The 16,313-nt window shown below is 36.1% G+C and overlaps 1 protein-coding gene across 6 annotated transcripts; it reads right to left on the bottom strand.

The window, feature by feature from the left end:
• Positions 1 to 1,664: 1,664 nt before the first annotated feature.
• LOC120491232 (putative E3 ubiquitin-protein ligase HERC4) lies at positions 1,665 to 12,098 on the bottom strand. Of its 6 annotated transcripts, none has more exons than XM_039688932.2 (24): positions 11,701 to 12,091; positions 11,369 to 11,483; positions 11,215 to 11,291; positions 10,906 to 11,130; positions 10,729 to 10,820; positions 10,509 to 10,639; positions 10,267 to 10,394; positions 10,086 to 10,156; positions 9,899 to 10,008; positions 9,664 to 9,723; positions 9,467 to 9,572; positions 9,196 to 9,385; positions 8,947 to 9,110; positions 8,754 to 8,828; positions 8,149 to 8,241; positions 7,982 to 8,065; positions 7,797 to 7,901; positions 7,525 to 7,671; positions 5,884 to 6,050; positions 5,201 to 5,261; positions 4,197 to 4,267; positions 2,854 to 3,037; positions 2,655 to 2,757; positions 1,665 to 2,464 (listed from the first exon to the last, which is right to left on the bottom strand). In XM_039688932.2, exons 1-24 carry the CDS (start codon positions 11,915 to 11,917, stop codon positions 2,253 to 2,255), a joined length of 2,988 nt encoding a protein of 995 aa, XP_039544866.2. In that variant the 5' UTR covers positions 11,918 to 12,091; the 3' UTR covers positions 1,665 to 2,252. The 6 variants fall into 6 exon arrangements, with proteins under 6 accessions (XP_039544866.2, XP_039544870.2, XP_088988192.1 ...); XM_039688936.2 differs by having other exon boundaries at positions 5,201 to 5,258; XM_089132066.1 differs by lacking the exons at positions 2,854 to 3,037; positions 4,197 to 4,267 and having other exon boundaries at positions 11,701 to 12,093.
• Between the last annotated feature and the right edge of the window lie 4,215 nt (positions 12,099 to 16,313).

Raw genomic sequence — 16,313 nt, 5'->3', positions numbered from 1 at the left:
TATGGACTAACCCAGCTGTTGGGTTAAATTTTTACATTACATTTTTAACCCAACATTTCGTGTTTGTCCATATTTGACCCAAAATTGGGTTAAAACAACCCAGCATTTTTTGGAGTGTACACAAATTTGTCGCGGTCACGTTGGAAGGCGTCATAACATTACGCCCGCCGCACTCATGGTATGACAGTGGAGTGTCTTGATTATTACGCAGGAATGAGAATATAGTTCCTAGTCATATCAGCCTAGAAAATCGCAACTTTCATGTAGAAGAGTCAAGTTTTAAATAGGAAAAAAATATCGAAACACTTTGGTAATTTTCTTTTGGGAGAAATGCTAATTGTCTTGTGCACTTCAATGATGTATGCTAAGCTATGCTAAAAGTGGTACTGCCAGAACCGGAGATCGGCTGAATGGATTCAAAAAAGGTAAAACTCAACAGTTTAACTCTGGGGGAGTTGTAAAATGAGCGTATTTACAAAAAGTGGAATATCCCTTTAAAAAGACGCTGCTCTTTTAGATAAAGAGAAAGAGTGTCGCAGCAACAAACACACAGTTTGCAGAGTGTAAGACGCCGGATAGCATAGCGACGAGTTGAAGGCCAGCGGTTTCAGATGCTGAGGCTCGTCCGGCAGAAGGCTTTTCCAGACGGCGCAGCTTCTCACTCCGGATTCAGCGATGTGTGTGAATCAATGATATCAGCCTATCGAGCTATATTTATAGGGCTAGGGCATTTTTATTCAAAATGAAGGATAATTATCTCATTGAAGGCTTCAATATCTCATTGAAAAGAGGTTTCCCTAGCGTAAGATATTATGCTGTACAAGAGAACCTCTACTAAACTACTAAAACTGTGTTTTATTACAGTTGTCATCTCTGTGTTGTTTTTATTTACTCATAGTTTTCAATACCATGAACTCTCAACAAATAAAATAACAAATATACACACTGTCAAACAACTAGAAATATAATACAATATTTCAGACTCTCACACAGTTGTTTCACACAGATGATACACTAACAAACTTGTCTATTATAACTATGCCAAAATCATGCATGAAACAAACAATTGGATTAATATACTAGAAGCATCTGAATAACTGTTATGAAATTTTATCATTTTTACTAACCTTCATGGATAAATGAGAGTGCATGAGAGAGACAAAACTGTGTTTTAGTGGTCATCTCTGTGTTGTTTGAGGATGCACCATAGTTGTCATGGCACCACTCAACTCCCAACTGTCACTCAGAATTTACAAAATGCCACTGGACTGTCCAGTGCAAACTCATAATTAAAGTAATTTAAATAAAACATTTATATACTGTAAATAAATAAATTGAAATAGACATATATAAATACAAAATAAAAGATATACAAATACTTCAAAATTTACGAGACCCAAATGTTCTGGGTGGTCACAGTTACATTTATTAAATGTGGTTACATATAATTACTAATGTACTGTAAGTGTATTTGAAGTATACTTCTTTTTCGTAAGGGTAGTCTTAGATGTTCTTTATAAAGATTTTACTGTATACTTAAAGAATTAGTTGATTATAAATTATTTTATTTCGAGAAAAAAAAATGTTGGATACGTGTTAATATTTCATTTCTATATCTTTATTTATTGCAATCTTGGTTTTTTAAAAATAAACAAATAAACAAACATTTTAAGACATGTTTATTTTAATTAAGTTACAACACATTATAAATACAACACATTACATAGCATTTGGAATATAATCCAATCTGTTGTCAAAATACTGTAAACAGAAATGTCTTGCCAACAGAATCTTTATCTTTTTCCGGATATAAATAAAAATTTTGCTATAAAAAACAATAAAACAAATACCTAACTGCAGGAACTGTTTTTTTAAAATGGGCTGTTACAAATGTAGCGATTCCACAATCTCAGGTCTAACCCATTTAAGCCTACACCATTTATGTGATTCATGAAACATTGACAAGAAGACAAGACAAGAAACATTGACACTGCTATTTTCGGCATACAATTAAGAGTGCATGTGTGCATATTTTAATGTAATAAATTTTTCAAGTTGATTTAGAGTTATTTTAGAGTTCTTTTTTTCTTTATTCCCTTATATCCCTTTAAATAATTGAATTAAATACCCCCCTAAAATGGTTTGGCCCCCAGTGTTCGAGGCATGGTAAAAGCCTTTATCAAGGATCAAGTATCAAGTTATTAGAGTTGTGACTTGTGTCCACGGATGGTGTCAGAAAACCAGCATCTGTCTCACTCTTCCCAGAACCCCCTCTTGTGGTTGATGGCTTCAATGACTTTAGCCCTGAGTGTTTCCTTGTTCTGATAAACAGGAAGATACAACAGAGCATGGCAGGTAAGGGCTTCTGGTAGATGATCCTGAGTTAACTTGTACAGAGTTCCCACTCTCATCTTCACCGCACTCATACCCAGAATGGGCACTTTCTCAAACCCTGTTATGAACACTTCAGAGAGGAAAACAGGAGAGATTTATTTGAAAGCACTCTGAATGAGTTCTGGCAAACAAGACACTGTCACAACCTGAAAAGCATTAGAGCAGCTAGAGAAATTTGATTTAGATCTCATTTCGACAAATGACATTTTCAGTTATTGCTAGACAGAACTACAGTACCATATAATCACAAGTGAACTTACATAGAAAGCTCTTCTTCTCATTTGGTGTCAGTTCATCAAACACCTCCCAGAATGAGATGATGGTTGGATGCTCAGCATGAAATGATCCTTCATATGTGGTGTTCTAATGATCAAAAGAGATATAGTCAGTATTAACTAGCTCACAACGTCAAGAGCATTGTAGTTTTGACTTTTGTTTGACATTTGTGTTATCGTAGACCTTTTTGAGGATGGCCCAGTCATATTCCTCATTGCCCACCAGAACTCCTCTCAGCTCCTCTGGCTCAAACATCTCCACCAAAGATCGGTCACACGCATTGAAGAAGCCTCTCTTGAATTCTTCAAACACTTCCTCTACGGATTTATTCAGGATATAATCCACATACTTGTCCACAAATTTGTTTCTGTTGCAGAAATCATATTTTTTTAATATACCAATTATTGAATATTATGTCCAAGATGAAGTTTAAGCTAAATTAATACGATGTTCTAGTGACAGGGTATCTCAGTAAAATTAGTTCCCTTTCAAGGGAACTCGAGCTGCGTCGAGACACTGTGGGAACGCCCTTGCTTGATTGCGTCTTGAAGCACGTGTATAATCAGTCCAATGAACGTTATTGACCAGGAAACTATAAAGACCTCCTCAGGGGCAGGGGTGGAGGGACCAAAAAGGGCAGTAATTTTTTGTTGTTGTTGTTTTTATTCCTTCTTTCCTTGGCATTCTAAGAAAATATGTTGATACAATTAGAATGCATAACACATCAAATGAAAATAGGGAAATTATGATAATATTACTAAATATTATTTAAAAAACAGTCTGAATCAAGAAGGTAATTATGGAAAATTCTTTTTAATTTGTTGATGTTGTAAATTGAATGAATGTATTATATGCAGAGCCAGACAGTAACACAGTACATTTACTTGAGTATAATACTTAAGTACAATTTTGAGGGATCTGTACTTTACTCAAGTATCATTTTTGGGGAGTATTCATGACTTTACTCAAGTACATTTGAGGGAAATATTGTACTCTTTACGCCATCACATTTCTATCCATAACCGTGAGTACCCGTTACTACTTATAAAAAAAAGAAATAATGGAAAAAAGAAAAATCTCTGAAACCCTGAATTTGTTGTTTCCCTCTCAAACGTGATTGGATTGTGCAGGTGCCACTGATTGGGACAGCCTATCAGCAATCACCTTCAGCTTTCCGCCAAAGTCAACTCCATGGTCAGATTTAGATAAGAGACGAAACCATGAATGAAGACACAGCAGGTCCATCCCGGGAACGTGCCCACCCCTGGCCCCACCACGCCAGACTCCCTGCATGCATGTGTTCGATTTGTGATCAGAAGCTAGTGCGGTCTGTTTTTAGGTTTATAGTTTCTTGGTCGATGATGTCACCCGCCTATGACGCCTCGTCTCTCCATTGGACTGATTATACACGTGCTTCACGAAGGGGTGTTCCCACTGTATCTCGACGCAACATCTCGTTCCCTCTCAGGGAACCAGGGTTACAGTCGTAACCTGAGACGATTTCTTTAGAAAACTATAACCCTGACCTGTTATAATTTGTTACAACTTTTCCTGGCTCAGCGGGATCCAGTTCGACTTCTGTTCCATCCCATGTGATCTTATGTAGAAAGATTAAAAAAAAAAAACGTTTATGAAATAATGGTGTCACGGTGTGGGTTCATGTCTTTTTCTTGTCTGTCTTGCTCCCCCCATTATTGTGTATTTGGTTTAGTCCTGTCCAGTTTTCCCACTCCTCGTTTGTGTTCATGTTTTCCACCTGTGTTCTTAGTTAATTTGCCCAGCTGTGTCTTGTTTCACTCACCCGTTCCTTTGTATTTAAGCCCTGTGTTTTACTTCAGTACCTGTTTTTTTTGTCAATAAATGTGCTTGCGATTGTTCCCACTTCATTCCTTTCCTCAACGTCACAAATGGGTCTCATTTACTAACCTTGTATGCAGACCTTTTTTTTTTGTGCAAAATTTGCATATGAACATTTTCATTTTAAAGGTATATTAAAAATTTATAAAAAATAAATGTGGAAAATAAATTTAACCATGCGTACACAAAAAAAATGTTATTATAAACATTTCATTGATGAAATTTCATTGATATTTCATCCTAAATATATTGCATCATAAAAGACAACAAAAATTGGTGAGTTATAGCTCGAACTATGATGTACCTCTGCATAAAAATGCAGATATGTTTATGTACAGCTCTTTAATGAGAGGTCTGTGTGTGTATCAAAGGTGTTTCTTGTGTTTGATCTGGTTTTTGAGGTTTCTTTTTTTTTACTGATTACTTACTGCAGAGCGAGAGCACATTTAAAAAAATCATTAGACTTTAGAGTGCAGAAAGTCCTTATGTGGAGATTATTATGCAAAATATGCCTAAACTCACATGTGGTGTGAATTAAGTGATTATTTTTCATGAGAAGTTCTCCTGTGGGTACTGTATAAATGTTAATAATCCACACAATTATTAGTGAATGAGAGCTGATGTCTTTAAAAGCTCCACAGCACATGATAACACAAGAGTTAAACAAACGAACCGTGAAAAATAGGTCCATTTCCTTCACGTCATCGCTGTAGTTCAGGATGGACTCCAAACTGCTGAGAATATCATGGTTCAGATTCATTAAACAATGTTACTCAATAGGCGTGTTTCCATTATAGATCTGCACAAAACTTTTGTGATTTTTTTCTAAATGTCGACAAAAAAAGATTGCGAAATTACAGCGTTTCCATTAATTGATGTTATGATGTTATGCTACTAAAACTTTCATTTTTTCCTCTCACGATAAGTCATTCCAAAAATCATGGCAATGGACTTTGGTAGGTTTATGTATATCCCAACCACTGCAATGGCCATTATCATTAATCGAAGGAGACTACATCAGATGACCTGTAAATGCGCAAAAACTGTTTTCATTGCAAAAACTGTTTCCATTGCAGTTTTTCTAAAAAAAAATTTTTTTTCGAATTGACTGAAAAACCACCTCATGTAAGAGTAAAATCTTTTTTGCGATAAGTGGGAGTTTTTGCGAAATTGACATTTTTCGATTGGACGTATTTTCAATTCGCAATTTCAATTAGCGCAATTTGAAAAGTAATGGAAACGAGGCTAATGATAAATTGCAGCATATACACAGAACATGGAAGTATATTTTAGCAATCGTTATACAAATTTATAAGAGAATCAAGATAACATTGAACATTGTGTAAAAACACTCACGTGCCAAGATGCGGGCTGAACTCTATCAAATCTTCAAGACATGGTTTGACATTGAGAAGCTTCTTGAACAAAGCTAAAGGAAAAGGCAGATTCACTACAGAGTTGTTGTTGAAGGCCAAGCCACACAGAATCCCAAACAGGAAGTAGTTCTCCTTCTCCACGCGGATCTAGTGTGGAACAATAAGTGGTTAAAGCCAAAGTGAGCAATAATAAAAAATGGAAATAAATGGAAAAACACAAAAGAGACATTAGGTATTTTAGCATTACTTTTCATTGTTTTCTATGTAAACAATCTAGATGTACATGTTTGACCCTTGCATTCATGTCTTTTGTAGAGTTTAGCACATAACAGCATTTTAAAACACTGTGCTCAAGTAAAAAAAAAAAAAAATCAACTTTAAAAAATAAGTCTGGAGACCTTGGCCACCCAATGGACAAATATAGACTCACCTAAAGGATTATTAGAAACATCATACTAATACTGTTTTTGACCCCCTTTCGCCTTCAGAACTGCCTTAATTCTTTGTGGCACTGATTCAACAAGGTGCTGAAAGCATTCTTTAGAAATGTTGGCCCATGTTGATAGGATAGGATAGGATGGAGATTTGTGGGATGCACATCCATCCTATGCTCTACCACATCCCAAAGATGCTCTATTGGGTTGAGATCTGGTGACTGTGGGGGCCATTTTAGTACAGTGAGCTCATTGTCATGTTCAAGAAACCAATTTGATATGATTCGAGCTTTGTGGCATGGTGCATTATCCTGCTGGAAGTAGCCATCAGAGGATGGGTACATGGTGGACATAAAGGGATGGACATGGTCAGAAACAATGCTCAGAAAGGCGGTGGCATTTAAAGATGCCCAATTGGCACTAAGGGGCCTAAAGTGTGCCAAGAAAACATCCCTTCACAAATTGTCGTGGCTTCACAAGTGCTTTGCTGAATACCTCGGTTGTAACGAGTGGTTATTTCAGTCAAAGTTGCTCTTCTATCAGCTTGAATCAGTCGGCCCATTCTCCTCTGACCTCTAGCATCAACAAGGCATTTTCGCCCACAGGACTGCCGCATGCTGAATGTTTTTCCCTTTTCACACCATTCTTTGTAAACCCTAGAAATGGTTGTGCGTGAAAATCCCAGTAACTGAGCAGATTGTGAAATACTCAGACCGGCCCGTCTGGCACCAACAACCATGCCACGCTCGAAATTGCTTAAATCACCTTTTTTTCCTATTCTGACATTCAGTTTGGGAGATTGTCTTGACCAGGACCACACCCCTAAATGCATTGAAGCAACTGCCATATGATTGGTTGTTTAGATAATTTCATTAATGAGAAATTGAACAGGTGTTCCTAATAAGCATTTAGGTGGAATATGGATCCAAAATGGCTCCTACAAGTCTTCTTCTCTGTCTATTTTAACGTGTCTTTCTCGACTGCTGTACAGTCTGACATTAATGACAACTGAGATCCCACAATGTGAAACAGCGGGGACCATGTTCGTACAGTCTGACCAGCAACAATCGCAAAGGACTTTTATAAATCGTACAGTGTGCACCCGGCTTTAGGGATGTAACCTGACTTAACTAAACTACTTTGTTACCACTATTTACATCTTTAGCATGACCTCATCTTTGCCTCACCTTTGTGGGGAACCAGCTCAAAGTTTTGTTGTCATTGTCCATGAGCAGCTGAGACTCTGGCGCACAAAGCTCTTTAAACACGTTGAGAAAAAAGTCTCTCTTATTCACGTCGGTCACTGTGTTTTTCATATCCTCTGTGTAAAACACCTGTCAGATAACCAAAAGAATGTATTCATACTGCAGCTCGTAACAGTTTGTATAATAAAACTGCGCACAAAAAAATGACTTGTTGTAACCTGTTACTGAATCAAAACAGTTTTTGTTTTCCTTACCGCCAGCCAATATCCCGCGAGAGGTTGCTTGCTGGCAGTTCTCAGCTGAGAGAAACAATCCTCCAGCAGAGCTGTGCGTCTCAGAGTCAGCGGAAGATAACCCTGCTATTAAATCATTTCATTCTGTGATTAAAAAGTACATTGACACAAAAATAATTCACATTATATTTTTTTAGGGAAATTACCTTCCATACTCTGTTCTTCATATAGCTACATTTGGCCTCCAGATTAAAGATGCATGGAAGTGATATCAGATTTTTTAAGATTTTCTGGAATAGAGAAATATTAACATCATGCTTACTTGATCTGAAATGTGCATACATATCAGATATGGCCAAAAGATTGAGCTCACATTATAGTAGTTTTGATGTGCCACCAATGTCTCGATTTGTTCAGGAAAGTAAAACAACGGCATGTTATTCACATCTTCATTGATGGTTTGCAGCTGTTGATTTGAGGAAAACAAAATTATTTGGGTTTTTTCCTATAGTGGGAATTAATGGTGGATCAATATATCATTACCAATACAGATATTATCAGTAGACAACCATGGGTATCAGAAGTATTAACGCCCTCTTATGTGACTTCTAAAATCTAACAACTGTACTGTCAATTGATAGTATTTTTTTTTTATTATAAATTGAGCAATTTATTTTTGCTAAATAAATACAGTGATTGCTGCCATATGTACCGTTACCTATATATTGAAAAGATATTCCATAAATCAGGGCGTTCAATCCTGCTCCTGCTCTTTAGCTACAATCCCAATTATACACAACTAAATCAAGGTTTTCAAGGACTAGAATCTTCTAGACATGAATGTTGGGACAAGATGTTGCTATACTCTGCAGGATTGGGATTGGACACCCCTGCAGTAGATGATGTAGTAACATCACCGGCCATTGAAAAAACCCATATAGGTTGACCAGTAGGATTTCAAAAGGTTTTTGTTCTCACCACATCTTGGAGACCATTGACCTCATGAATGATAAAATCACTCTTTGTGATGTCTCTGTGTACACTGCGAGAGACCTTTCCAACAGAAACACTGTTAGTGAAACTATTATCAAAATAACATAATATGGTTAATAATATGTTTAAATGTTTGCTTTCTATCTAATTTTGATCTAATGTTTAAAAAAAAAAGCACCTGATAGACCATCTGAAGGATCCGGACAAATTTCTTTAGGTGTTTCTCTATGTTAGAGTCCAACTTCACAACAGCAATCCTGCCAATTAACATAGCAGACTCTTTTTGAAATAAGTCCACCAAGTTTTTGAGCAAATTATCAGGGAGTTTGGACCAGTACATCTCTGAGAATACAACATGCATGAAACATACAATTACAAATAGAACAAGGACAACAGCACAAAGGATGTAAATGTCCACCAGCTTTACCTAACATCTTTAGAGCAGCAGGATTCAGATCAAGGATTTTGTAGGCCAGTGCTCCAGTGAGTTCAGTTCTTTGTTGTCCCTGGAGTCCTCTGATGAGCTCAGGGAGGAGAAGGTAAATTCTCAGAGCTTCCACACCCGCTGGATTTGGGTTCAGAGACGGCAGGAGTGTCTGTTGAACTACCTTCACTACCTGAGGTACGGAAAAATATCAACTGCATCTCATTGTTTAAAATGTAATGAACATTTTTGGTAATGCTGGATTTACCATTACCTCTGAGATCAACCTTTCATTGTTTGATAACTTTGCAAAGGATGCTTTAACCAGATCAAAATCCAACCCACAATGCTCCTCAGATGTCTGATAGTGTTCATCACAACTACAAAGACAGACACTTACATTAAGTCACTTTAGGCACAAAAAGGAGGAACTAATAGATTAGACTGCTTAATTCAGATTTGGATATTTACCTTGTTTTGAGGAAACTTCCATTCAGAGAGGCAGCTGAGGAGAACACTGTGTTTATGTCCCTGTAAACAACACAACTATACTTTAAATAATATTTCTATTGATTTCAATTCCTGTCTAAAATTCATCACCTCGTTGGCACATTATTTTATTTAATTATGTTAAGAAAGACTATTTCATGAACCTACTATAGATCAGGAGCCTTAAGCATTAGTATCTCTGTTGTTAAACACTCACTTCTTTTTCACTTTCCATGAATCACTTCCAGACACCCATCGGTCAATCATTCTGTTATCTAATGTCAAAATCCCTCTGCTTGAATTTGGTTTAGACTCATTCCCAAGTTTCTACAATATACATAAAAAACTAAGTAACCACAGTGAAGCAATAATGTAATTGTTAAAATAAATGTGTGTAACTGTACCTTGAAAAACAAAGTTAAGGAATGATTCTCTCCAGCAATCAGTTTTTCAATCATATATGCATGGCCACATTCTGTGTGCAATAAAAATTTTGTTTAGTAAGCTTAGTTTAGCAACATCATGGGACAAAAAAAATATATATTCCTAAGAAAACAGCCTATTGCTAAAATATGATTTAATTACTAGTTGACAGATCCACAGGGAAAGGCACAGACTGCTTGGTCATTTCTCCATTTCCCAGCTTGCCTTGCATCCCACATCCAAATGAATAGATCACCTTAGACGATTCGACTGATACGAGTGTGTGACGTCTTCATTCAAGAAAGAATCAAATGCCTAGTTACTGAGTTGATCGCAAACATGTGAGGAAATGAAAAGAAATCTGCATTGAAACACTGATGCTTCTAAAAAAAAGTCTAGTTTACCTCCCGCATGTGACCTGGGACACTTTAGATCCCCACAGTTCAGCAACGACCCGCGGATAATGTTCGTCTTTAAATGAGTTGTGCCCAAGCTGGCCAAAACCTCCTGATCCAAATGTGAAGACAGTGCCACCCTGAAACATAAACTATTAATTACATTTCCTGTCCAGTTTTTTGTATGCTAAATATGGTATTAATATATAAAAATATTACTAAATAATACCTTTGATAGAGTCGCAGTGTGTTCCCCTCCACATGAGATGGACACAGTTTTCTTTTGGTTCAGACTATTTACAACCGTTGGGACGCGTCTGTCTGTGGTGGAAAAACAGTAAATTCATCTAGTATTGCACACATGTAGTGCATTTATATGTGCTTTTATATGATGAAATATTCAGACCTGTAGTGTCTCCGAGGCCCAGCTGTCCAGCCGAGTTCTTCCCCCATCCGAACACGACTCCAGAGAGAGACAAAACAAAGCTGTGGTCTCCTCCAGCGCTGATCTGAGCCAGTGGGACCCCACACAGACTCTCCACACCTTGAGGAGCTGACAGAGACCTGGGCTGTGCTTTCTTCAAACCCAGCTGACCGTGAGTGTTATCACCCCATACAAACAGCTGACCCTCTGAAAGACCAACAACAGCTCAATCATAAGAAGTCAAAAGATTAAAACAAAACATCAGCTGTTAGATTAAATTGTTGTGAATACCCCTGGTTAGTGCCATTGAATGCTGGTCTCCACACGCGATCTGAATCACTTGCCTGCTTTCCAGACCTTTAAGAGGACTGCAGAGAAAAGACAATCTGTCTGTCATACATATGTTAATTCATGGTAATTTATACTGTTATGCCTAAAAACGTACCTGCACACAGTAGATTTGTCCATAATGAGAACTTTTCCTCCATAAGCAAGAAGAACCGCACCAGCTCCTCCACAGACAATCGATCTGATTCTGTCATTCTTCAGCTGTAGTTGCTCTGGAGTAAATGAATTTTTTTTTTTTATCATATCAACTTCTGTTCAGACAGTAGGCTATACATACAGACACTTTACTAAGTTACAAATATTATACAGTTGGCTATAAGTAACTCATGTAGGCTACTATCAAATTAAATAGGCTATGAAAATAAAAGATTCAAGACTTATCAGGCTATTATATAATGATGTCAACTTTATGAATGAAAAAGCCAATACTTAGTTTTCCATCCTGATCACAGTTTTCACTGCGCAATCTCAGGACCGAGACCTTCCCATCCCGGATAAATCCAACAAAACTCCTTCCAGCTGATATGTCCTGAAATGCTGATTTCGAATTCGGACACACGGATCGTATTTCACATTTGTCATGTTTGACTGCAGCCTGTAAGAGACCGAAGCCCTCTCTGACCTGCGCTCCCCAGTAGCAGAACATGTTCACAGCTGATGGATGAAACCTTCAGACTCCAGCAGCGTCATGCATCCGTGCACAGAAGAACACGGTCTCGTTAAATACAGGGTGAATCGAAAACGAGAGTGAAACTGCTGGACTGTTAAGCAAATTCTCGACTATTTAGCGAGTTCCCACGAAAACGAAAGTGACGTTTGTTGTTATTCTTCCGCGTTTATAGCGAGTTATAGACGATTTATTTGACGATGATTGGAAAACGAAAGCTAAATCAGAGGTGAAAATCCTCCACATTTTACACTAGGCTATTTCATTTATAGTTATTTTTTGTAGTTAAATATTAAAATAATACAGCTAAATAATAGCCTACAGAGTGGCGTGCTAAATCTGCGCGACAACGTGGACATTTTTACACATTAAAGTTTCCGAGTTCTAGATGACATAGGGTCTAGCTATTTTAATGATTTCGCCGTTTAGGGGTCGAGATGCGCGTACCGCAATATAATGCCGTCATTTTTCCCAGTGTAGACTAGTTATGAAAATGCTTTGCGAAATAATGCTCTCGAATAGGCTACATAGCCTAATTTCAATAAAAAAAAATAAATAAAAAAAATAAAAATAAACACACACACACTGCATTCGACGAGACCAGGCATGGAATTGAAATGTAAATGTTCCTCTTCCACAATAAAATGGAAAACGCTCGAGCATTTGGCGAGCGACCAAAAATAACGTTACTCATCGCGAGACTCCAAACACGCAGCTTACAGTAGCCTATTCATAAACTGCCTTATTTAGCTCCGGTAGATTTTCTTATTACAATAAATATTGAAATTGAATGAGCTAGCTACTTTTGTCAAATTAGTCCAAAAGTTAGCTTGGTCCAGGCAAGAAAAAAAAAAAAAAATATATATATATATATATATATATATATATATATATATATATATATATATATATATATAACATTTGGAAATGAAACCTCTCTTTGTCAAGTAGGCCTATACTGGAAACAGAAACTACCACAAAACTTGATCGGATGTTCTTTAGCAAATGATTGCTGAAGTTTACAACAAGTGAGCAGAACTCTGGTCCGGTCTTATTCTTCGCAGAACCCCATCTTGTGGTTGTTTGCTTCAAACAATGACTTTGGCCCTGAGTGTTAACTTGTTCTGATAAACAGGATTGATCTAACATATGCAGCTCACTCAGATACTCATACCCTGGGCACTTTCTCAAACCAAATAACACTTCAGGATTTAGCATTGTTAGAAAACCTGTAGTATTTTCAAATTACCCTGCTTTCCACCCTCATATCCCCCTGAGAAGAGAGATTTGTGTATTTTTTGTCTGGAATAGTCATTTTGTGTCATCGGAGGATTTTTTGGCCAGAGGTCTCCACCAAGCATTGGTCACGCACACTGAAGAAGCCTCTCTTGAATTCTTCAAACACTTCCTCTGATTTATTCAGGATAATCCACATATCCACAAATTCTGTTCTTAAATTATATAACAGCACAAAATAGTTTAAATACCATACTCTTTAGAAAATGTTACCACCAAAATAAATAAATAAACCCTCAAAACCCTGACCTGTTATAATTGGTGACAGTGTTTTCTGGCTCAGCTGCTGGATAGTTCTACTTTGGTTCCAATCCCATGTGATCTTATGCAAAAATATAAAAGGAGAGGAATTGTGTCGTTTTTTAAAGAAATAATTGGTGCAATAACCGTATTATCCATGGAACATGAGATAACATTGGAAACAAAGAAACTAACTGTGAAGTTCATGTCCATTTTCTTAACATCACCACTAGTCCAGGATGTTCCGCAAACTCATGAGAATATCATATTTCAGATTCATTAAACATTATCACTTCCACATGATGAGAGATCATTTTAATCATTTTGATCATTTTGGGGATCAGGGAATGCATTTTCTGACATATCAATTGCTAGACAGGATTCTGTTCCCCTCTTTTTTTCTTACAAATGTAGGTTGTAATATTTATCAAACTGGTACTGGTTAAGCTTATCCTCATATCAGAAGAATCAGCTTATTTAAAGCCAGCACATCAAAATAATCTCAGTGAAAACACCTGTATTTCTCATGTCACTTAACATGATAACTATAAGCTATATGGTTGATTAGAGTGATTAATGCTTCAGTCTGTCAGCATGATTAATACTTCCCCTCTGTATGGCATTTACTAGCCTGTACAACTATGCAAAAACCTTGTGGATCAAGCCCAGACACATCTAGGCCTAATATGTTTTTAGATTTAGAAGTATGCATTCATGAAATCTACATCTGTAGATCTATAATTGCAGTTTTTTTTTAAGTTTTTATTTTTAATTTGCATTTAATCTGTCTTGAAACTCATTAACAGTGACTTTTAACTTTCAAATGCTTAAATAACTGGTAACACTTTATAATTACAGTTATAATGCATTATACAAATCAATCATTTATAGTCAATTAATAGTTTAGAAACTATATATTAAAAGACTATATGTGAGTTCTTAATTCATTATCGTATTACACAAATTATTATTGGTTAATTAGCTCATATGTAAAGAGTTGGATAATGCTTTGTTAACAACTTATTAACCATAAATTGTTGTCACTTTGGATAAAAGTAGGTCACTAAATATCGAAAAATGTAATTAATTACCTTTATTGGACACGAATTAGTATTAAGAGTTCCTTAAAATTTTTTACAAATCTCCAAAGCTTAACATAACCACTTGTATGAAATACATACAAATACACATTAGGTAACATAATTAAAAATCAATATTTTTATGGAAAGTCTCCATAAAAGACGGAAACCCAATTATGTGTTTATAAACTATTAATTAACTGTAAACTGATAGTTTGCTAATTTTACTGTACTTATTATGAAGTGTTTATTGTAAAGTTGTATTTTTATATGTTGTTTACTGAAGGTATTTGTGCGTTTTTATTGTTTATTGTCTTAGTTATTATCAAGCTGCTAGTCATGTTTTCCACACAGAATAAAATGTTAAAATAAAATTTGAGTTAATTTGTTTTATTTTATTATTAATAAAAAGCCCATAGTTTCTTGGATCTTGAGTCCTTGCCTCATAGCTCACTCAACCCTGAAAAATTTGATTTACAAAAAAGTTTATCCAAGGCTCCCTTTAAAAATGGTATTTAATTGCAACACTATTTAAAAGACCCTTAAAAGGCACTTATTTGCATACATCGCGTTTGGCGGAAAAACAAAATGCTGTATTTAGGCCAGTAGAAACAATCCACAACTTTTACTTCCCCTGGAAACACATGTGTACCCTGATTCATCAGTGATGACTCTTCAGCGTCTATCTGGTGTCAGGAATGATATAGCACAACAGGTGCGGTCTTGTGCGGAATGATAATGTTATCACTGGAAAGGGAATTATTTGTAAGGCATTTTTTAAATATCCTGAATAAGAAAAGAAAAAAATCTCACATTTTAGAAACATTCTTTGAAATGCTTACATGCAAGCCTTCAAAAACATTTCTTGTCAACCTTGACGACAGGTGTCACTGCACTTAACACTGACCGTTCAGCTGAGATCCACAGTTGGCTACATGTGAAAAGAAAAAGACAAATTAGAGTTTTAGTATAAAAATAGAGTTTTAAGAAAAATATTTTGAGTTGTGTTTGCCCATGCAAAACCACTGATGATGTTTGCAGTGTTTGACTGATAAAGTGATGAGTGATATTGGCATCATACTTCACTCTGCATGTTTGTTTTATAACCTCAGAGTTGGAATAAACCAATAAACATCACCTGCTCTGGCACTGATTATGCTCTGTGCTACTAAATAATAATCCCAATTTTTCTTTTTTTCCACTTTTATTTAATTTGAAAGATTTGCATACACTTAAAATGTGTAACTGTATATTCCTTTGTAAATTTTACAGTTTTAGTATTTAATTATTTGCTGCTTTTCTTATATCCTTTCTTCCTGGTGGGCTTGAACATTATGTTGTCAATACTATACAGCTATTTATGTAAGCATTTTTTTTTTTTGTATATTGGGTTTTTTAATTGTTAAAAAGTTTCGAGAGTCAAGAAAAGTTACAGTATCAGGTCACATTTAGAAATGGTCTCACAAAGACCCTAAAATTTAAAATGTGTCTGATGACTCTTTCGTGTTTTATGTTCATCTCTGATTTCGACGAGTTTCAGTGAAATTGTGTTGGCTTCTGATCAGGGTTAGTGCTTTGCCCTAACTTGACTGTTTCTGTGAAATCTTCTACCCTGTGGCTTGAGGGATTTTTGCTTGTTGTTCCTTTACAGTAAATCAAGGAGCCTACTGTACAATGAGTTAGTAAAAAATGGGGGTCAAATGGATGTTTGGTAAAAAAAAAATGGTCAAATGGATGTTATGCACTAAGAAGAAAAATAA

This window comes from Pimephales promelas, chromosome 6 (assembly GCF_988280905.1).
Source record: "Pimephales promelas chromosome 6, fPimPro1.hap1.1, whole genome shotgun sequence".
NCBI lineage: Eukaryota > Metazoa > Chordata > Actinopteri > Cypriniformes > Leuciscidae > Pimephales > Pimephales promelas.
Note: the sequence above shows the minus strand (reverse complement) of the source record. Positions and strands in the feature narration are given on the sequence as shown.

Bases quoted from the DNA above. Each gene is read 5' to 3' on its own strand.
- LOC120491232 (XM_039688932.2), bottom strand. From the start codon at position 11,917: ATGTTCTGCTACTGGGGAGCGCAGGTCAGAGAGGGCTTCGGTCTCTTA. The intron at 11,292-11,368 runs GTACGTTTTTAG...TTTTCTCTGCAG, and splicing joins GACAAATCTACTGTGTGCAG to TCCTCTTAAAGGTCTGGAAA. The intron at 10,009-10,085 runs GTACAGTTACAC...TGTATATTGTAG, and splicing joins CCTTAACTTTGTTTTTCAAG to AAACTTGGGAATGAGTCTAA.